Below are 21,516 nucleotides of genomic sequence, written 5' to 3'. Positions count from 1 at the left end.
ACAGATGAGAAACTAAGCCTCAGAGAAGGTAAGCAATTTGCTAAGGTCACACAGCCAATAATGGGTAGAGCTGGGATCCAGCTCAATTAGTTTTCACTCCAAAGCCTTTTTCACTTTATTAGGTTTCCCAGGGCCTGGACTTTTCGTTCTTAATGGATGTTTTCTTTTGGTTCCATACCAAGTGCACATATTCCGGGGAGGGACAAAAGGACAGAGGGTGTGGCAGCTGAAAGGTGGTTCTGCATGCAGTCCTGGCTTATGAGCCAACAGATACAAGTGAGAGGTTTGGAGGACAGGAGTCCTGCTTATTCTGCCCCGGGGGCTTGGTGCTAAGTCCAGGCTGGAAGCAAAGGAAAGCTCTTTAGGGCCGATCCAGCTAACCCAGAGTGAGGGGAGAGCCCCCCAGGCTCCTCTCACCTCCAGCCTGGGGAACCGGGAAGTGCCAAAGGACAATTTCCAAGGGAAATCATGGTTTGAGGGACCACCTTTGACTGCTGAGCTCCCACAGCTCTCTTGCCCCAGTGGGAGAGAGTCACCAGTCTCTCCTCCAATTTCTTCCTGCTCCTGACTTTAATGAGGCTGCCGGAAGGAGCCTAATCAAATTTTCATCTGTCAATATCCAGTGGCACCTGCAGGTACCTCTGTCACCTCTGTGGGGACAGAGGCCTAGCACCTGGGCAGGGCCAGCGATTAGCAGGTACTCTTGGGCTCTGGGTTGCCTCCAAGGGCTTCAGCAGCTACCTGGATCGCAGACTTAGCTACTAGGGAGGGACTTGGATTAAAAAAATCCTGCATGCCTCGCCGCAGCCACTCAAGCAAACAGGAAGCCAGTTCCCCTCCCTCTGCTCAGCTTATGGGAAAACCGTATTCAGCTCATTTCAACTTCCATAGGAAGTTGCTGAGCACATACTTGCACCCAGCACGGAGCTGGGAGCAATACAGGGTTCAAGAATCCTGTAAGGAGACAAAACTAATGTACTCAGAAGGTCGCATGATATAGGAATATTGTTGGGAACAAAAGTGTCAGAGATAAATCAATATGGTGGGAGTGCTGGCTCTGGGCAGCATTTGACACTTAGTGGGTATGTATAAAATATTTGTCAAGCGAATAAATGAGTGAAAACCTACAGATCTGGGAAGGTGATTCAAATGAAACTGTGAGAGCTAAAGGAGATTTTAGAAATTATCTGGTTCATCATCCAACCCAGAGATGTGAAGTGACTTGCCCAGAGTCACTCAGCAAGGGCTGAAATCTGAACCATTGGACTCTAGTCTGGGCCTCTTTCCACCTTCCCACTTTAGTTTTTTGGGCTGGAGTTTTGAATGATGGAGATTTAGATTGGCCAAACATTATGGGCAGACAGGGCCAGGATAGCAGCATAGGCAGAATGGAATAGCAGGGGTGAGGGTGCATATTAAAGGAAGTGTGAAAAAAGAGGGAAGAAATGTTTATTGAGCACCTACTGTGAGGCAAGCACCAGCCTGGTGTGAGCTGAGAGAAAATCTCTGCAGGGAAAGCCTGGGCAAAGAGGCAAGAAAGGAAGGAACCAGAACATAAGGAGCCTTGAAGGTCAGGCCAAGGAGGCTGGCTTGGCTGGTTTTGGGAGCAGAGGCTGTCCAGATCGTGGGTTGAGTGTTTGGTGCCCTGGTACATTTCTTTTCCCCAGCTCCCACTGGCTCATCCAGGCCACAGAAAGTAGAACACGTCACCCTCTGGGGCCTCAGCAAAGCCCAGAATAATTTTCTTACCCAGATTCCTCTTCCTGTGTGTATCTGCGTGGATTCTGAGGGGTCCCCAGCTCCCCAGTGCTGGCACATGTTGTCCTAGGAACTGCCAAGGGCATCCTCCCCAGCCCTACACACCTGTCCCTTCCAGCTTTGTCCTCCCCACCCCACTTGGAAAATATTGACAGCTTCAAGGAGTACAAGCCCAAGGGGACCCTGGTCCCATAGTCAGGACTGCTGTGCTTGTCAGAGCCTCCAGCCTGCCCCACTTCCCCTCCAGGAGCCACATTTCCTGCTCTCTGCTGCTCCAGGGCTGCCAGAAGCCTCTGATGGAAAACAAGCCCAGCCCCATTTCCTCTGTTTAACTGCTCAAACTGCTTGCAGAATCCCTGGGAGAGGAGCACAGGGCCCTGCAACAGCCTCCTTCTAGAAGAATCCTTGGCTTGGCTGGCAGAACCTCTGATGGGCCACAGCATACAGGACCTGCCTTGAGGGATTCAGAGATGATAGGTTGGAGGGAGCGCTGATGGAAAAGGACGTGCCAAGGCTCAGGGGCATGACCTGGCCATGTCCCCAACCGTAGAGGAGTACTGGGATGTCTTATTTAAGGGCACAGATTCTTATTTCCATCACTTACCAGCTGGGTGACCTTGGACAAATGAGCATAGCAGTTCTATACCTCAGTTCCCCATACGTAAAAGGAAAATAATAGGATCTACCTCAGAGAGTCATTACAAGGATCCAAAGATTTCTGGCACAGAAGTATCCAAGAAATATTAGCTATTGTTTTATTATTACTGAGTACTAATCATTCCTAGCATGGCATGATTTATTAAACACATATTTATTTGGAAACATTATGTTCCAGTCATGAGGGACACAAAGGTGATTACAGCCCCAGATGGAGGTTTCTCAGGGCAGGGATGGCATCATGCGTATTCCAGTGTCTGCAGGTTCTGCAACGTAAATGTTTATTGAACTGAACTGACACCATTTCTGTCCTCGAGAAATTTACAGCTTTCCTGGGGTAACAAATATATAGAGCTAAAAACAAAACAAAACAAAAAAACTAATTATAGAGCAGTGTGATTAAAGAGTGCTGAAGGAAGGTACAATTTCCATCCCACCACCAACCTTAATAATAAAGATAAGTGTATGCCTTACTATGTATTTGCCAAATCTTTATGATGGCCTCAAAGTCCAACACAGTGTAACCTTTTTGCTGTTCTTCAAACACATGAAGTATATTCCTTCCTCGGGGCCTTTGTTCTTACCATTCTTTCCACCTAGAATGCTATTCTCCTAGATAGTAATGTTGTTTGCTCTCAATTCATTCAAGTCTATTTTCAAACATCACCTCCTCAGAGAGGCTCTCCCATTCCCCGCTACCTAAGTGATGCACCCCAACGTCATTCTCTTCCCCCTTCATTTTGGCTCCACTTTTCTCTATAGTACATCCCATTACCTGACATTATTTTATATATTAACTATTTGTTTCCTAGATGTCTTCCCTACTAGAATCTAAGCTCTAAGAGTTAGGGCCCTGCTTCCTTCCTCACTGCTGTGCAGTCTGATACAGCGTCTGATGCATAGCAGGCACTCAATAAATATTTATTGAATTAATTCATTTATAAACCCTTTCACCTCTTATTTAATCCTCATGAAACTCCATGAGCTCAATTATTACTATTGCTCCCCTATCATTTTACAGATATGAAAACGGAGGCTCACAAAAGTCCCTGACACACACATTCATTGGTTTATCCGTTTATGTCCTACCTTATTCCAGAAAGGTTTAAGGTAACTCAGCGAGGTAAACCTCTCTGACCTGATCCAGGTCATACAGCTGGTAAGTGGCAGAGACCCACTTAGGACGTGACCCACATCTTCTAGCTTCATTCTTGCTCCTTTTTCCACTCTAACACCGTCCTGTGCGCCTGATCCTTATTAAACGGTGCAATGCTCACAGAGGTGTTAAGGAGAGAGAGTTGTGTGTGGTGGGCTGAGCACCGCTCGTATCCCCTTCCCCTACCATTACTCAGTAGTTGTGATGCAGTGGGAGACCTCAGCTAGACCAAGAGGTGAAGATTGGAGAGGTTAAGTGGAGAGGAAGGCCAGGCTGGGGCCAAGGTTCGGATTCCAGCCCGGGCAGGCCTGGTCGCTGCCTAGCAGACTCTGACACTTGGGGCTGTCTCCTGGTTGCTGGTCGGGCTTGTTCTCACCTGCCTCTTGCTCTCCTGTGCAGCTCCTCTTCTCAGCCAGCCTCCTTCCCCAGCCAGCGGAAGGCGCCTAAGAGGACTGTGGTCCTCTACTGGGGCAGTCAGCGGCCTCTCGCAGGGCCCCCTGGTCAGGAAGTGCCAAAAGAGGAAGAGAGTCGCCGGCAGGATGAGCGTACTGGGGGCTGGTCACAGTACCAGGGGAGGCTGAGATGAGGCCACAGCTCTGGGCCCCGCGGAGGCGGTGGGGACGGAAGAAGGGGAGCGGCCGGGGGCACTGAGGCAGATGTGGCGCTACCGCTCCTGGGACGTGCCACAGATCCCAGCCGAGAACCCCCAGACACAGTAGGTACTTGGGGTGGCCTGGGAATGGGCACCTCCAGCCCTCTATGAGTCTTTTATTTGGGATGGGAGATTGTGGCAGAAGTGGGGTTACCCACCCATTGTCCAGCAGCTCTACAGAGGCTCAGAAAAAGGCAAAGTGGTTCTTGGCAGGGTGAGGGGAGCTCTGATGTTTGAATTATTGGGGTATAGTGTGGTGGAAAGCTGAACTCACAGGAGGCTAAGAGCTGAAGGCACAAACAGCAGGGGGATCTGGGAAAAGGAATGTGGACTTGGATGCTATAAGGCCTTGTGCAAACTCAGTGGGGACTTCAGCTCCTCGCTCAGAGCTTGGTGTCAGAATCACTGGAAAACTTCCTCAAAGGGGCCCATGCACCCCAGGAAGAGTGTCAGGCCCACTTGGGGACTTCACTGCTTTTCCCCTGGCCATCCTGATACCTACTGCTAGCTGGAGGGCTGGTGCCTCATCTCCCTGGTCAGAATTCCAAGTCCACGAAAAACTTTAAGGAAGCTGGAAGAAGGTTCTGAGCTTCTGGGTGCTGTTTCTCAAAACGGCAGGCTTACCCACAGATCAAAGCCCTCACCATTGGCTATATGTGGCTGGCTAAGGCTGGAAAACAGGCTGCCAGAACCCCAGAGGAGAAGGTGAAAGTGAAGGTGACACAGGATGTGGCTTTGCAGTGAGGAGCACTAACAGAAACAGTGGGCAGCTGATGTGGGCATCAGGGTGGCAGGGTTCGGGAGGGAGAAGACCGTGCTCTCCAACTTCCTGACCTCCCTTTGTCAGCCCTGCAGAGGCTATCAGAGGCTACTCGAGCTGCTGATTCACGAGTGCTCGCTGTGTCACCACAGGCGACTGCCCTGGTTCCAATTGCTTTCCTTATCTTTAGAGGGGACAAATTCTGCTGCCCTTGGAGTGTATCTGTGTGTGTCTGAGAGGCCTATTTCTGGTGGGTGATGTGTATGTAAGAGGGATGTGGCAACGTGTAGCCATTGTCCTGGGGGGGTAATTGTATATAGGAGAAAGGCATGTATGTTCTATGTGCCTGTATATGTTGGTGAATGAGTGTGCTCCTTATGTGTATGTATTTATGAGTGTGTAAGAGGTGTACAGGTGGTTCCTGTAGTGTAAGAGATCTGCAGGTTTCACTGGATATTGTGTTGGGGAAATGCTATGTGTCAGGAGTGTGCAAAAGGGTTGGAAACAACTATGAGTAGCTGTGGAAAGATGAATTTATATGAGAAACGTGTATGTTCTTTGTTGGTGTATGAGAGGGTCACTTTGGTTGGTGTAAGTGATTTTGGTCCTGGTATATATTAGTATTTCTGAGTGTGAGAGGCTGGGGTGGAAATTGTTCATTTGAGTAATAAATGATGGTAGTTGTGTGAGAGGCGTCTTTGTTCTGTGTGTATGGGGAGCACTGTGTGACTTTGGTTCCCGTGGGTATGATTTGGGAGAGCCAAAGGGGTAAGGGCTGATCATTGTATGAATGGCTGTGAGCGGGCACTGAGTGTGCGAGAAAGGTGTCTATTCCGTGTGGCTGTGGGAGAAATGGTGACAGCCGCCCTCGCGGGTGTTCACTAGTGACCAGGTAGGTTGGTTGGTGGGAGGCTTAAGGGAGGACAATATTGTATGTGTCTGGGTGTGCGCAGGGCCGCTGTGTCAGGCGGGAGAGATTCTGTGGGTTCCAAAGCGGACCGGCCAAGGCTTGGGGAGGCGGAGCCTCGGTTGCCCCGCCCCTCAGTCCCGTCCCCTCAAGGAAGCCGAGGCGGGTTGCTGAGCGGTCGGCTGTCGGCAGAGGGCGCTGCGGGCCGGTGCCGCCGCACAGCCGAGGGGGCGTGCTCGGCAGCGGGCAGGCAGCAGCCCGGCCAGCTATGTGGGGTCCTGCTGCCGCTGCTGGCGGCACTTCCTGGAGCGGTGGCGGCCGCTTCCCGGGCACCTGGGCGTGGGGCGCGGGGCCGCGCGGCGCGGGGCGGGCAGAGCGAGCGCGCGCCATGGCCGCAGCGGGCGGCGCCGAGCCGGTGTGTTGAGCCCCAGCCGCCGGCCCGGCATGGGCGTCTCCCGCGGGCCCGCCGCCGGCCGGGGCTAGGGCCGGATGGAGCCGCGGGACGGCAGCCCCGAGGCCCGGAGCAGCGACTCGGAGTCAGCCTCCGCCTCGTCCAGCGGCTCCGAACGCTACGCGGGTCCCGAGCCGGACAAGGCTCCGCGGCGCTTCAGCAAGCGGCGCTTCCCCGGGCTTCGGCTCTTCGGGCACAGGTGAGCGGGGCGGGCACCGCGGCACCGGGCGGGTACCGCGCCTGACACCGGGAGCATTCCTCGGCCACCTCGGTGCTGATACAGAGTGGAGGTCTCCCCCGGGCACCGGCGGTTCGGGCTGTCTTGAGGTCGGCTCTGCGTGTGGGTCATCCGCCAGCGTCTCGGCACTGGTACCGAGCGAGGGTCCTTCCCTGGCACCGGCAGCTGAGCGCACCTCCTCTGTGGTACCGAGGCAGGGTCAGCTTTCAGCTCTCCAGCAGGAAGACAGAATCACCTCAGCCCCCTGGCAACAGCAGGTAGGGCCCCAGGACTGGTCACTCATCCCTTCTGGGCACTGATAGAACAGGGTCTCCTCGGTGGGTCCCCGTTGCCTACCACCACCGCATGACATCTGCACAATGGCCTGGCTGATACTGTCAGGACACATGCCTGTCCCGGAGCACCGGTCACTGATGAGTCGCTCAGCATTTTACGCCTCTCCCTAGGGTTGGGGCTGCCTGGCCACCTGTCCGACAGTGGTCTTAATTAGCAGGGAGACCCCAACCTCTGCCTCTTCTCGGCCGTAGGCGTCTCTCCCACTCCCGCCTTCCAGTCTTTCCCTTGTTGGGAAAGGGATGGTGTGGGCTGCAGTCTGGAATCTGTGCTGACTCTTCAGGCTTCATCTTGCCCCCTCCCCCAGCACGCCAAATGTCACCATCTTGTGCCTGTGACACGGCTTTGACCAGGACCTTGGTGAGGAACTGGGGGGAGGGTGTGGAAAGATTGAGTGCAGGCAGCTCATGGCCTGTGTGCTGAATTGGCTGGGAACCGCTTCCTGCCACTGCAGCCCTGGTGTAAGGTGAGGGAAAGTGGAGCCCAGGAGTAACCCCACCTGGCTCCCTGGACTTTCTCCTGACTGCCTCCTGCCCTCCAGTGGTGGAGAAGCCTGCAGCCAGCCAATCAGCTAAGGACCCCAGAACCAACTCAGACTGGACTCTGACCACTTGGGAGTCTGCCCAAGGCCTCCCTCTCACTTTCCTTCAGTTGCCCAGGCTTCCTAGCATTTGGCCCCTCTGAGCTTTACCTTGTCCCTTCCCAAGGTAGACTTTGCCACCAATAACATGGGCGCTTTTCTCCTGTTTTGTCGGTTGGCGTTCCTGTGATGCTGACCTATGCCCTCTGCTTGCCTTACCCTAACCGGCGCCCTGCTCTTTGCACCTGCACTGCTGCCAAGCGCACCCAGGGGTTTGGGTCCTCACACTGGCAAGTGGAGCTGCGTAAGCTCTGTGAGCCACACAGGCTTCAGTGTCATATAAAACAGGGCAGGGAGCAAATCTTCCAGTACGGCTGTTTTGTCACCCACAGCCCTGCAAGATGGAACAGTTTACACTCAGCTCTGCAGGATGTAGCCTCCAGTGTTCACAGGCTTCAGCGGGGGAGGGAGGGGCTCCGCCAAAGGCTTCCTGTCCCTGCCCACAGGGTACCAAGTGTTGGGCCATTCTGACCTGGGCTTGTGCCTCTTCTGAAAGGCACAGGTTTGTGCCGGTAGGGATGAACCTCGGGCGCATTCAGGATGAAGAACAAGAAACAAGAGAGCCAACAAGTACCTGTACGTAATTCTCTAAATAAGCAAGACAAGTGTTATTTCTCCGTTTTTATAGATGAGAAAAACACAGGCTCAAAAACTATAAGTAGTTTGCGCAGAGTCACATAAGAAGGAAGAGGCAGAGATGGAGTTGGAACTCTAGTCTGATTCCAAACCCCACATCCCTTCCTCGATACCAGCTTCCCAAACAGAACATCCCAATGACCTGTGGAGCTTTAGGAAGTACAGATTCCTAGATCTTACCCTTGGCATGTGTGACTCATCGGGTCTGGAGGTGGGGCTGGATGTTTTCTACAGCTTCCAAGTGTTTCTAATGTTCTACCAAGTTTGCCAACCATAGTATTACATCACTGTGTAATGGGGAGCCTAAGTGATCTGATAGGATGCTTAATGAGAAGAAAATCAAAACAGCATCTCTGGAAGCACGTAAGGAGTGTCCCTTGCGTAGTAACTCTGTGCTGGGGCAGTGGGGCGTTCAGAAAAGAATATATTTGGAAAACCCAGTAGAGTCAGGGAGAGGGCAATAGGGGAAAAGACTTTCCCCTGACAGGCCTGGGAGCTCAGAGAATCAGATGCCATTGGGGCTGCCTTCCTGCCCCTTGCTTTGATTGGAGGGAGCAGGGACAAACGTTTGGAACAGTGCACCTGCCCTGGGCACTGCCCCTTTAATGCTGTTTCTTTGGTCCTGCCACCTTTCCTGGTTGCCAGTCTCAGGTAAAAGTCCCCAGTGTTCCAGCTGAAGCCACCCCTCCATCTTTTCCCCAGGCTCCTTGTTCATTCTTAACCTTGTTGGGTGTCCACCCTCTGCATTTCTCCCCCCCCCCCTGCACCCCATCCCTCCCATACACAGCTCAGACCCTGAGACTGAGGGTTCCTGATGAGTGGATCGACAGTGGCTAGAAGAGAGCATCAGGATAACATAGGTTGATGATGGCTGCTGAAGCCGTGTTGAGAAGTCTGCACCCAGGTTTTGGCTCGGTGAGAGTTCTGTAATCAATCAGCACAGTCTGCTGTGGACTTGAAGGGGAGTGACGGTCCAGTCAGGTAGAACAGTCTCTGAATGGCAGCCTGTTTGGCATCTTCCTTAAGAGCCTTTTCCTTAAAGCCCACCTCAGCCCTCCACAACTGGCTTTACCTTTTTGGAACCTGGGGAGCAGTTTGCCTTCTCCTCGTTGTTAGCCCCGTAAGACACAAAGGTGAGTCATGATTCCCCCCAGCTCCATTCCGCCTCACCTGTCCCCGCTTGGGATCCATCAGCCCCCTCCTGGACGAGGATGTACAGACCCTGCCCTATCCCCAGATCGGCTGGCTTTTCCTCTGTCCTTACCATTCAGATTCTGCTGGTCTAAGAAGTGATCAGGAGTGGAGGGAAGACTCACTTATCCTTTGGCCTTGTTGCACTCCAGGGGCATCAGAAATTCCCTGGCACTTTACACATCCAGACAGAAGGTACCTCGGCCTGCAGAGCCCTGGGAGCCTGAGCGCTGGCTCTGCCACCCCTGCCCCTCATTAGTGCTCAAAGTCATTAGTTTCTGGAGGTCAGGAAATGCACCTGTGGAACAAGTTTGAAACAATAGGTCCCATTTAGAGGTGATGCCACATGGCTCCAAGTGAGCACGGTCCCAGACTCCAGGCTGGCTGAGGGTGCCACAAGGCAGCCTGAGCAGAAGCAGCCCCGGTTGGGGGTGGTTTTGCCATGACTGGCAGGGATGTGTTGAGGGGTGCTCCGAGACGAGAATCCCTGTCCATGGTGCCGGCATATCTGGCACAAAAGGAACCTCTTTGAGTGGTTTGTCTTGCTCAGGCTAAAACTGGGAGCAGCCCAGGTGGCCAAGGGAAGGGAGTGCAAGACAGTCTCTGGGTGTCCACTGGTTTCGGAAGAAATAGGGACGTCAGTGGGCTGTGCTGTGCATTAGTTCACCTAACTCAGCCTGCTCCTAAACGACGTCCTGTGCCAGTGTGGAGCTGACCAAGATTGAGAATTGGGGTAGGACTCTCTCAGTCTTCCCTCTGCTGCCACACACCCACCAGAGCCTCTGGCTCACAGGTCCAGGAGGGGATGGGTAACTCTTGTCAGTTTCCCTCCCTGCCATGCTCCGGAAAGATCAAATTTCAGGATGCAGTACCACCCAGGACTCTCAAAAAAGAGAGCACGAGGGTGGGTTCCTCCCAGGCAGGGACAGAAGAAAGACTGAATGACCCTAGTCAGAAGCTGGGGTGGCGAGGAGAGAGAGAAACAGGCCTGCCCCCCTTGGCTTCCTGGAGCCCTCCAATTCCCCAGTCCCCACCCAAGCAGAGGAGGAGGGGAGTGGGTACCCTAGCCCTGAGGCTTGACCCGCGCTGGATCCTAGGAGAAGCAGATGTTGGGTCCCTGTACCCCCACGAAGGCCAAAGAGAGTTGCATGGTCCGGAAGCTGAGGGAACTTGCCCTGCAGTATCCTAGACCGACACAAGGGGGCGACAGGCACCATTGTGGGGAGGGCAGGTGAGGAGAGATTCTTCCTGCTAGTCCACTTGCACCGAAGACCTGCTGTGGGTGGACCCATAGACACCTCCTACTGGCGAGTTACCTGATACTCTGGCTGCCAGGGTGGATGGAGCCAATCAGAATGTGGCAGAAGGCAGGTAGAGCGTGAGCTTCCACATCGCCCATCCCCACCCCTCCTCCTCCCTGAAGACTGAGGCCCAGTGGGGTGTCCTTGACTGCGCCACGGTCTCACAGCTAGCTAGGGGGTTATCTGGGGCTCCAGTGCTGGTCCCCTACATCCAGGCTCATGTCAGTTTGTGCCGCATCACAGGTTGCCCAAAGCCTTCCGTGCTCTCTGAGAAATTCTCATCTGGCACCTTTCACCCTGCCCTCCGCCTCTCCCGTAGGCGCTGCAGCCAGTTGGGCAGTTCTCAGTCAGCATGGGGCCGGGGACAGTGTGGGTAAGAAGGGCGAACCGCTGTGCCTGCATCTAGGCTCACCAGCTCCCTTTGTTCCTGGCTGGGATTAGCAGGGTGCACTTCTGGGTGGTGCCAAGCACTCAGTGCTGCTCCTGTGTCAGCCCCACCCCCTGTGCTGCTCAGCACAGGGCCTGGCTGGCGCTGGGTTACAGGTAGGAGCCTCGGAAGGCCATTTCAGAGCAGTGGCCAAATGCCCTTGAGGAGTTATCATTCTGCCATCGTTTCTTTTTGCCTCCTTCCTTGGCTGACACACCAGAAATAAGGTTAGGTGGCGGAGAGCAGGTTTGAGTTCGACCAAGGGCTCTGTGGCCCAGGGAGAGGAGGAGGAGGCTGAGATGGGCACTCCCACCCGCCCCCCTGCACCCCCTGCATCCAGGTGAGGGATGTACCAGCTCATCTTTCTTTGACAATTAATAGTTGCCAGAAGCTTATAAATCCATCATTTACATGTAATCACAACAACCTTGCAGTTGGTTTTATTCCCATTTTATAAAGGAGAAACCAAGGCTCGGAGAGATCAGGGGCCAGGATCACACAGATCAGCCCCAGGATCACACAGCTCTCACTGGAGCCCAAACCCAAGGATCTTTTCACAACAGCAGGCTGCCCTACTTACTAGCACTCTTTTCTTCCATTCTTCTTTCTTCCCATCCCCAAGCTGGTGGAGCCTGAGAGGGGTTTGAGGGCTCTGTGCGATTGAGTGAGAGATTTTTCTATCATGTAGGAGTGGAGTAAGATCCATGAAGCAATCTGCTCCTGGACCCCGAGGGAGAGCTGCCACCAGGACCCTAACCTCAGGGGGGGGGCAAGGCTCGGCTGGGGAGACCCTTGAGTAGGGAGGCTGGGGTTGTAAGCAGTTGACCTGTGGCTCCCTGGCTGGATCTGGAGGGGAGGGCAAGCCTGTGACCTTTTATCTTGCTGTCACAGCACAGGGAGCAAAAGATTCACTGGATGTGTTTAAAGGAGCCCCTGATACCACCCTGGGCTCAGTGGGTGGCCTGAGGCCCGGGGAGAGGTGCTTAGGAGGAGAGCACAGCACGCTGGGCCTTATTTGGACCCAGCACCTCATGGTGAGAGGTCTGAGGACAGGGGGAGGCCCCCTCCCCCTCGCTCCTGGCAGAGCACCAAGGCAAAGCTCCCACAGAGAGGCCTCTCTCCTGGCAGGGCTGAGCCCGATCACAGCACACGCCAAAATAACTGTCTGGGAGCCTGGGCCTGCTCGCCTACGCCCCAGCATCTCTCAGGTTAACAGCTTGCCTGTCTCTCCACCCCCTCCCCAGCTTGCTGACATTTTACTGAGGCGGGGGTGGTTGTGAAAGGGGGCAAGCTGGTTCCTGCTCCCCAGCCCACACAGACACACCACTGACACAACCTGCTCCCCACTCGGCCTCCTCTGGAAGGCACCCTTTAGGTGGAGACCTTCCTTCCGGTCTCACGGACGTGGGGTTCCTCCTATGACACAGTGTGAGGAACGCACTCGGGGTTCCATGCCATCTATGGAAGACCCAGGGCAACCTCAGAGAAATGTCCCCCTGGGAATCTTTTTTTTTAAATTGTTTTAAAGGATATTGTTTTAAAGCATTAAATATTTTACAATTAGAAAAATCTACAGAATAATGGAACACCACCACTTAGCTTGCTCAAATCTTCCCGTTACGGCGTATTTGCTTTAGATAGAGCTGGAGGCCCCACGTCTCCCTCCCCAAAGGAAATCACAGTCCTGACTCTGGTGTTTGTATTCACATTCCTGTTTTAAAATGTTTCCCTACACAGGTATGTGTGTGGAGCAACGTATAGTACTACTTTGTATGGTTTTTGCATTTTATTTAAATGATATACTGTACATGTCCTGAGTTTAGGTTTTTCCATCCATATTATTTTGGACATTTAACCATCTTGAAACATGAGCTCGAGTGAACCCATTTTAACTGCCATATACTGTTCCTTTTGGTAACTGCACAGCAGCTTATTTTGCCCATATCCTGTCGATGGCCATTTAGGTTGTTGGCAGTTCTTTTGCCCTGGCAAGCAAACCCCTCAGAGCCGGTTCTGTTGCACACCTCCCTGCTCGTTCTCTCCACCTGTGCTTGGTTACAGACAGGGCGGTGTAGCTTCAGCTTAGGTAGTTGCCAGATTGCTCTGCAACTCAGTTTTGGTGGTCCTCATTTTTAGGCCACTGGAGTTATTTTCTTTCTTCAAAGTTTTGGTAAACTGAGGAATTGGTTACCATGAACAAACACTTTCTCTTTCAAGCTTCCACAGGGAAGACAAGTGGGGTTACCCCCATTTATCAGATGAGGAAATTGAGGCTCAGACAGGGTAAGTAAGAGAGACTTAGCTTGAGGTCATAAAACTGATCAGAGGCAAAACCTGTCTGGACCTTCGAGTCCAAATCCTTGGGAAAGACCACTCAGAGAGATTTCAGTCACAGTTGCTGCCTCAGCGGCAGGAAAAACCCCTGGGGGGTGCATGGAAGCTTGGGGGGCAGGGTGGAGCCCCAGGGGCTGACAGCTGATTATGAGAAGATCTTCTAGGGGGTGGAGGAGGGAGCAACGTAATCAGAAGTTTCAGAGGGCGAGTAAATTTTGTATGAGGGATGAGGGAGAATGCTGCTCGTGGCAGATGGGGACTGGGAACCTGCTGCAGACACAGGAGAAGGCAACACGAGGGGCTGGTCACAAGAGGAGAGGGACATGGCGGCCAGCATAGGGTTTGTGACACTCCCAGCAGTGGGTTGGGAGACTCAGAGGGAGGCGTATCAGCCTTCCCATCAGGGATCGGTTTCAGTGTGCCTCTGAGACACGATCTCAGCCCAAACCAGCAGCTTGTCCACCGCTGCTGGCAGGAAGGCCTCAGGAGCTGGCCAGCTGCTGGTCACTGTGCTGGCCTGAAGCCCTTTGCTCTCAGCTTGATCCACGAGGCTGAGCCTGGACCATTCACTTTTCCCTCTATTCACTCTTCAAACTACTTCTGGCGTTCCTAGACCTTGGGGATGCAATTACCAGCAATAAACAGCCTCCAGGGGCTCCCAGTCTGGTGGGGGATATAGACTTGTAAACCAGCGCACTGATGGCCCAGAATAACTAAGAGGGCCAGAGCCGGGAGCGTGGGAGCAGCTAACCCTTTGGGAAAGGGGGCTGGGGAGAACTTTCCAGCAGAGCTGACGTCTGAGCCAGTTCTGAAAAGATGAGAGGAAATAGATGAAGGCACAGTCACTAAGCAGTAGAGAGGAACAGGGGAATGGTATCGCAGGTAGAGACATTATCAGGTGCCAAATGCACAGACACAAACCCACAGGCTTGTTTGACAGAAGCAGCTAGAGTTCGAGAGTGAGGTGAGAGCATGGACCTGGAGCAGACTCCTGGGTTGGAATCCCAGCTCTGCCACTTACTAGCTGCATGACCACAGGCAAGTTATTTTATCTCTTGTGCCTCGGTTTCCTCATCTGTAAAATGGGATAATACTATTTTTATAAAATTAAATGAGTTAATATTTGTAAAACTCTTAGAACAGTCTGGCACAGAGTGAGTTATATATCTGTCAAATAAAATATAAAAGGTACAAAAGGGAGATGGGAGAGGAAGCCGAGGCCCAGGTCTTTGCATTTTGCTCAGCTGACAATAGAGAGCCAATCAAGGGTAAATGGACGCTTTAGAATGAATTCTGGTAGCAGTGGGAGGATGGCTTGGAGGAGAGGCTCTAAAACAGGGGTGTGCAAACTGCAGCCCGCGGGCCAACTGCGACCCGCAGTCCATTTTTAATTGGCCCACAGCAAATTCCAAAAATATATTTAGTTTACTTAAATAAACCAGGTGAGGCAATAGTACTTCACCTCGAGTGAGTGGCCCGGCTGTGTGTGTATTTTACCGCATATGGCCCTTGGTGAAAAACGTTGAAAAAATTTGGACACCCCTGCTCTAAAAGAATGAGTCAGTTATTCATTCCACAAACAGTTCTCCAGGGCCTACCAGGAGCCAGACCCTGAGACAGGGAGGCAGGACTTGAAGGAGAAATGGGATGTTTCAGCAAGTTCACAGCTTGGGTCCTGGCCCAGCCCCCAGGCGTCTGAGGGCAGCCCCTCCTTTCCCCTCCTTGCCCAACGCCCTCACTTCACATCCCCAGATCCTGCTGTCCAGGTTTCCTAAGGAAAGCCATGGAGAGATGGAGCGGCAGTGGCACCCAGCTCAGAAAGGGGCCTTGGCTGTCGCTCCTCGGGGCCTTCAGAGAGAAGAGGAAGGTAGCTATTAAAACAAAAGCTGTTGCCATCCCCTTATGCCCAACAAAGAGAAGTGGTCTGAACCAGTCTGGGCCTTGTGGTCAGCCCTTGGGTGTGCTACCCAAGGTGGAAGAAGCCCTTTTCTTTCCTTATGGCTCTGGCCCCTCCATGGAATTCCCTGTTCCTTCCTCCTGAGCTGGTCAGCAATAAACACTGGGCTCACTGCCAGGCACCCTGGCGGGCATGCCCAGATGCACGAGGCCTGGCCACTGGCCCTGTGGGCGCTTGTGGTCTGGTGGGAGGGAGGGAGGAATGAGGCATATGGATCTGAAAGAATCAGGACTTCCATGGGTCCAGTGGCAGAGGAGCCAAATGGGTGGTGTGAAATTACCAGTGGGAGGGACGTATTCTTGGCTGGAGCAGCTGTGAGCAGGTGGGGTTTTGCTATGAGGTGGGGAAGGAGGCCAGTATTCAGGCAGAAGGTAGGCCATGTGCAGGGACACAGCAGTGAGCCTGGGCACAGCTAGACGGGGACAGACTAGGTTAGCTGGGTTAGAAGCAAGGGCCTGTGTCAAGGAATGGGAGGCCGTGTTAGTGCCACACTGCAGAAGCCACATACGCCAGGCGGGAGGATTGGAATTCATTCTGAATCAGTGGTTCCCAAAGTATGGTCCTGGGGTGGGGACGGCTAGACCCTTTCAGGGAATTGGTGAGATCAAAACTATTTTCGTAATAATACTTTCAGAGCTTCCCTGGGTGTGTGCCCTTTTCACCGTGTTGATATTTGTACTGGTGGTGCGGAAGCAGTGGTGGGTAAAACTGCTGGAACCTCAGCACAGATCAAGGCAGGGACCCCAACACAAACTAGTAGCCGTTGTACTCTTCACTCCATACTCACAACAACAACAAATGCAACAGAAAGTATTCATTTTATAAAGCCTAGATCCTTGAGTATATATCTTTTTAAATATTACATGTGACATACCTGTACGTAAGGCAACCCAAACTATGATGGGTATACTGAAAAGCACTTTTGCAACTGAGTTGCAAGCTGTACTAGTCAGTTTTTTGAAGGAACACCATTTTAACTTGAAAGAACACGTGACAGACAAAACTCTTCCGACTTTGGTATTTGGCAGACATTTGCTCAAAAGGAATGAAGGGAGATTGTCACTTCAAAAACAGTAGCAGTGTTTGTTGCTAATGGTAAAATTTGAGCTTTTGAGGGAAAATTATAATTTTTGAAACCTTATATCCACTGCCTAGAAGCTGACAGCTTCCCAGAACTTAAAATGAGTTTTCTAATGAGATCAGTAGGGATGTTAGCAAGTGTGATTTTTTTTTTTTGATACTACATAATGAAATGTGTCAGCATTTGGAACATCAGCATAACTCAGTAAACCAATTTGATTTTCCAATGACCTATGCCTCATGTTACAAAATGCAAAATTCACGATAGACCAGTGAAAAGGTCACTTACTGGTGTGGTTTCAGATTCTACATAGCCACTAACCTTTAAGAAACTACTACTTGTCATATTTTGGTGTAGTAGCAAAGAAGAATATCCATAATTGCCTGGAAAGGCTATGAAAATACTCCTTCCTTTTCTAACTACATGTCAGTGTGAGGCAGAATTTTCTTCATATACTTCAACCAAAATAACATGTCAACAGACCGACGGCAGAGGCAGATAGGATAATCTAGCCGTCTTCTGTTGAGGCAGACATTAAAGAGATTCGCAAAAATTAAAGCAAGGCACCCTTCTCACTGTTTTTTTGTTTTAGAAAATATAGTTTATTTTTCATAAAAGTATGTTATTTATATTAACATGCAATCGTCTGATTGTTTTTAAACGAATATTTTAAACATTTCTCGGTTTTAATTTCTAATATGGTATATTTAATAGCTATAACCTGCATAAACAAAACCTTCTTGAGTTCTTCAATAATTTTAAGAGTATATAAAGGGGTCCTGGGACCAGGAAGTTTGGGAGCTGCTATCTAGACCCTGGGGAGCCAGGTGTGTCACGAGGGGGGTGGGGATTGGGGGGTTGCGGTGGCATTGGGGCAAGATGGGTGTGACATGAGCTGGTCTGTCCTGGACACAAGCCAGGGCAGCTGTGACAGGCCCCCTCGGCAGGGCTGGGACACCCAGGATCGGGAGTCCGGATTCAGCCACTTCTGAGCTGTGGGCTGTCACTAGTCCACAGTCTCCACGAGCCGCTGACGCCCTGTTGGGGTAGCCAGTGCCAGGGGAATTCTAAGCCTCCTGTCTGATAATGCTTGTAAAAAGTGCTTTATAAGTTGTGAAACCTTCGATAGATGTTTATTTTTGTGGTTGTTTTGTCTGGAGCCAGTGGTTAGCTATCTCAGATGCTTTCCCCAGACCCCAAAAAACCTGTTCAGTGGGCGTGACAAGGCGTTAGATGGCCAGAAGAGGAGCGGGCCTGACCTTCACTTCTCCCGCCCCAGACCTTCCCCCCACACACCGTCCCAGCGCTGAGGCAGGGGCTGCCCTGTAATGGGTGCCAGGTGGAGGGAAGGCTAGTGGGCTATCGCTCAGCTTGGCTCTGGGACTTTGTGAAGAGGAGCCAGAAGGCAAGGCTCGTGCGTGTGGTGTGTACTTGTGTGCATGGGTGCATGTATGCGCGTGTGCACTTACCCGCCTGCTTGCTGCAGGGCCAGGAGCGGCCACTGGGAGAGGAAGTGTAGTCGGTTACCAATCAGGTTATTTTCATAACGGCTGTCTCAGGCTGGGGGGGGGAGGGCGGGGAGGGGGAGGGGGCAGAGGAGCAGCCACAGCAGCTCACTCTCCAAACTAGGAGTTGCTCAGCCAGAGGCCGGCAGCCTGGAGCTGGAGCCAGACCCTGGGGCTCGCCTGCCCACAGGGTCTCCAGCCCCCATCTGCTCACCCACCTCCTGCCTGCAATCCTGCCTTCCAGATCAGGTCAAAGGGGGCTCCCCCACCCTTCCTTGCCTTCTGCTTCCTCCCTCCTGTGTCTGTCTGGGTGGGTCTGGGAAGGGGTGGATGGGGAGGGCCCAGGCACCACCATCCCTAGAAGAGGTTCCTGAAGCTGATAGAAAAGGAAAGGGAAAGGGAAAAGCAAAGGGTAGGTGGACCACCTGCCCCGAGCCAGGGCAGACCCAGTGGAGGTAAACATTACTGGCCTGGTCACCTCCTTTACCATGCAGGCCCATCTGCTCCCCACTGTGCATTTTTGTTTGTTTGTTTTGTTAGGGTAGGATCCACCTTAGTGACTAAAGACCATGGGGAAGATGGGACCCTGCCTCACGAGCCCTCAGGCAGGCCTCCATTCCAATGTCCCCGCCTGGGAGCAGAGCAGCCAGACATGGCTTCTAAGCAGCAGCCTCCAGGGGAGGCAGCTCCAGGCCCTCGCTCTGGAGCTGCTGGGAGTGGGGCCCTGACTACCGCATGGATTGGCAACTCTGGCCGAATCCCACAGGGAATCCTGGGTGAGCACCTCTGGAGGCAGAGGTGTCCCTGTGGGCTAGGCCTGGTACGAGGGGCAGAGGACATTCCTCACGGCATGAGCAGACACCCAGGTGGCTCTGGCTGCCAGGCTCTGTTCCTCATGAGTGGGTGGTGGCCACTCTAGGTACTCCTGCTTCCCTTTCTGGGTTCCCAGTCCCGCCATGGGCAGAGTCAAACCTCAGGACGTGGCATGATCCACACGCCTGGTGTCTGCTGTGGGCATAGGGCCCGCCATGCCCTTACTTTCTGTCAGGTATCATAGCGTCAGGTACTTTATGCCATCATCTCATCAGAATGTTCCTTATGCCAACCTTCTGAACGAGGTGGTATCATCCCCATTTTGCAAATGAGAGCATCGAGACTCAATGTTAGTTGATCAGCCCAGGAAAGCAATGGTAGACGCAGGATTTCAAACCCTTTGGGCTTTTCTACTCGAAACTAACATAGAGTGAGAGAGTCCGGGCTGCGGGGTCAGGCGTCCTGTCCGTCCTAGCTGGGGCACTCAGGCTGCTCACCCACACTGGCAGCTGCGGGTATGTGGCCAGCACTAGCCTGCATGTCTCTCCCGAGTATCCTTTGTCCTCCCTGGGCCCCCAGCAGCCAGCCAGAGGTTGATGGGGCCCGTGAGTTTTTTCCCATCCTGTTCCCTCTGGGTGTGACAGGCTTCCCCAGGCCCCCCACCAGGAGGCTGAGGGCAGCCCGTTTGCTCTGTGGTTGGTGTGAGAACCCGGTGGGGCCTCCTCCAGTGACCTTTACACATACTCGTAGTTTGTGGTAGTATGTAGAAGGTAACACAGTGTGAGGTGAAAAGAAGCTGCTGCTCAGAGCTGTGCTGTGGGAAAAGGCTCCGGGTCCAAGCACGGGGAAGGCTGGGACAGGCCTGAGGCCAGGCTGGGCTCTGACCAGACTCAGGAGAAGCCAGCAGAGATAGGAAGTCAGGAGTCAGGCAATTGCTGACCAGAGGACAGAGGTTTCTATGGAGACCAGAGGAACAGGAAGCACAGCGACTGGGGGGAGGGGACGTTGGAAACACAGAGGCTTGGGTTCCTGGCCGGAGAGCTTATAATAAAATGTCAAATCAGCCTCCTTGGACAAATAAGGAAACTGAGGCCTGTGAAAGGACAGCGTAGCACATTGGGCCCCCCCCCCCCGGCCTGCTTTGTTCCCGACTTGGAGTGACTGCACCTACAGGCAGCGGAGGATACTCTGGGCAGATGTGGACTTGGGCTGCTGGCAGTATGTGGGCCAGAGCACCGTGGGAGCGCTGGAAGCTGCCCCCTGTTGTGAAGCGGGCTGTGCAGGTGACTGCTCCCTCCTGGCCTCTCTTGTCAGTGTGGGTCTGGGGCAGCAGGCCGGGCCCAGCCCTCAGCGCCACCCACGAAGTGCCTGCAGCACCTCCCCCCACCACTGACTGTGGCCTTTTGTTTTCTGGGTGACACTAGCATCAGGCGGTGTGTCCGGGTGACTAATCTTCTCCAGGCTAGGCAGCTGTCACAGGGCAGCCTGACCAGACTGGCAGAGAAAGCTGACACCCTGGGGGCGTGCTGGCAAGCCAATACCCTGGCAGCAGTGGGCAGCTGGGCCTTCAAGCTCCTCTTCCTGGGTGCAGAGCAGACCCCACGTCAGCCGACCAGGGTTCAGGTCCCGGTTCTGCCACTGACCGGCCGTGTGACCTTGGGCATATTACTGCGCCTCTCGAAGCCCCAGTTTTGTCTTCTCTGTAATAGAGCCATTCATTCTTTTTGCCTCACAGGGTTATAGAGGGAATCAGACAAGATGGTAAATGAAAGTGCTTAGCCCAGGGCCTGTCGCATAGTAGGTGTTCAGTAAATAGAACCGTTACGGTTCTTATGATGGTCACCTTCCCTACCCATCCCACCTTAAGCCCAGCCTCCTAGTCCAAGAGGAAAGACCCGACTCCCCAGCTCATCTCTGGAGTGTAGGCTTTGCCTTCAGGTAGAAATGACTCTAAACTGACCAGCATGCCAGTCTTTCTGCCCTTTTCCTACTGTTGGGGAGAGAAAAAGTGCAGGTGATCCCAGTGGCCTGTGAAGAAGAGGTGGCAGGAGCAGGTGAGCTGGTGAAGGAAGGGGAACATGTGTTTAGAACAGGTCATGGGAGAATGATTTGAGCAAGGCTGGTCTCCAAGGGCCCTGCCTCCCTGGAGGCGGCTCAGTCAGGGCAACTCAGTATTTGGAATTGTGAGAGTTGGGGCTTCTACCGGTAGCACTGGCCCCTAGGTCAAAGCGCAGTGCACAGGCATCCTCAGTGGCAGAGCTGGAAAGGTTTTCAGACATCACCCAATACTTTCACACGTGGGATGGTGTCCATACTGCACCTCTTCAGAAGGGTGAGAGAGAGCAGTCTAGTTCCTAGAAAAGTTCTTACCTTCGGCCCCGCCGAGACACAGACACGCGCACACCAGAATCCAGAAGGCTTTTCTCTTGGCTCAGGCCTCTTGTCGCTTCCTATGCAAAGTCCCTCTAGGGTGGCTTCTCTCCCTGTGCAGCTGCCTCTCCAGTTCTCTGAGGGCCTTGTTTCCCCAGGGTCCTTTGATCCCTAAGGCATATGTCAGACCCTCTCTGTTTCTAGGTGCCACTCAGCCTGGTCCCAAGAATGGGACTGAGAGAGTCAGGGCTCTTATCAAGACTGAGTTTCTTTTCAGAGAGCCTTGTTTTATTACCATGGCGTGGTTTGTGCCATGTTCCAGGAACGCACATTAAATCTAACCTGCCTT

At 53.0% G+C, this 21,516-nt stretch overlaps 1 protein-coding gene across 11 annotated transcripts in view; it reads left to right on the top strand.

Annotated features, from left to right (window-relative positions):
* DGKZ (diacylglycerol kinase zeta) overlaps positions 1 to 21,516 on the top strand; it is a 40,677-nt gene that overhangs the window by 5,484 nt on the left and 13,677 nt on the right. For 2 of the 11 annotated variants that reach the window (XM_033119009.1, XM_033119008.1), the window contains exon 1: positions 5,902 to 6,540. The exons of 2 other annotated variants lie outside the window; for them this stretch is intronic. In XM_033119009.1, the coding sequence (XP_032974900.1) occupies positions 5,917 to 6,540 (624 nt within the window). In that variant the 5' untranslated portion in view covers positions 5,902 to 5,916. Of the gene's footprint in view, positions 1 to 4,095; positions 4,287 to 5,901; positions 6,541 to 6,776; positions 6,837 to 18,098; positions 18,234 to 21,516 lie in introns of those variants that run through there. 7 more of the 11 variants (XM_033119018.1, XM_033119016.1, XM_033119013.1 and 4 more) reach the window with 6 other exon arrangements.

Source organism: Rhinolophus ferrumequinum, chromosome 11 (genome assembly GCF_004115265.2).
Source record: "Rhinolophus ferrumequinum isolate MPI-CBG mRhiFer1 chromosome 11, mRhiFer1_v1.p, whole genome shotgun sequence".
In the NCBI taxonomy this organism is placed as follows: Eukaryota; Metazoa; Chordata; class Mammalia; order Chiroptera; family Rhinolophidae; genus Rhinolophus; species Rhinolophus ferrumequinum.
This window is presented reverse-complemented; position numbering and strand designations above follow the sequence as displayed.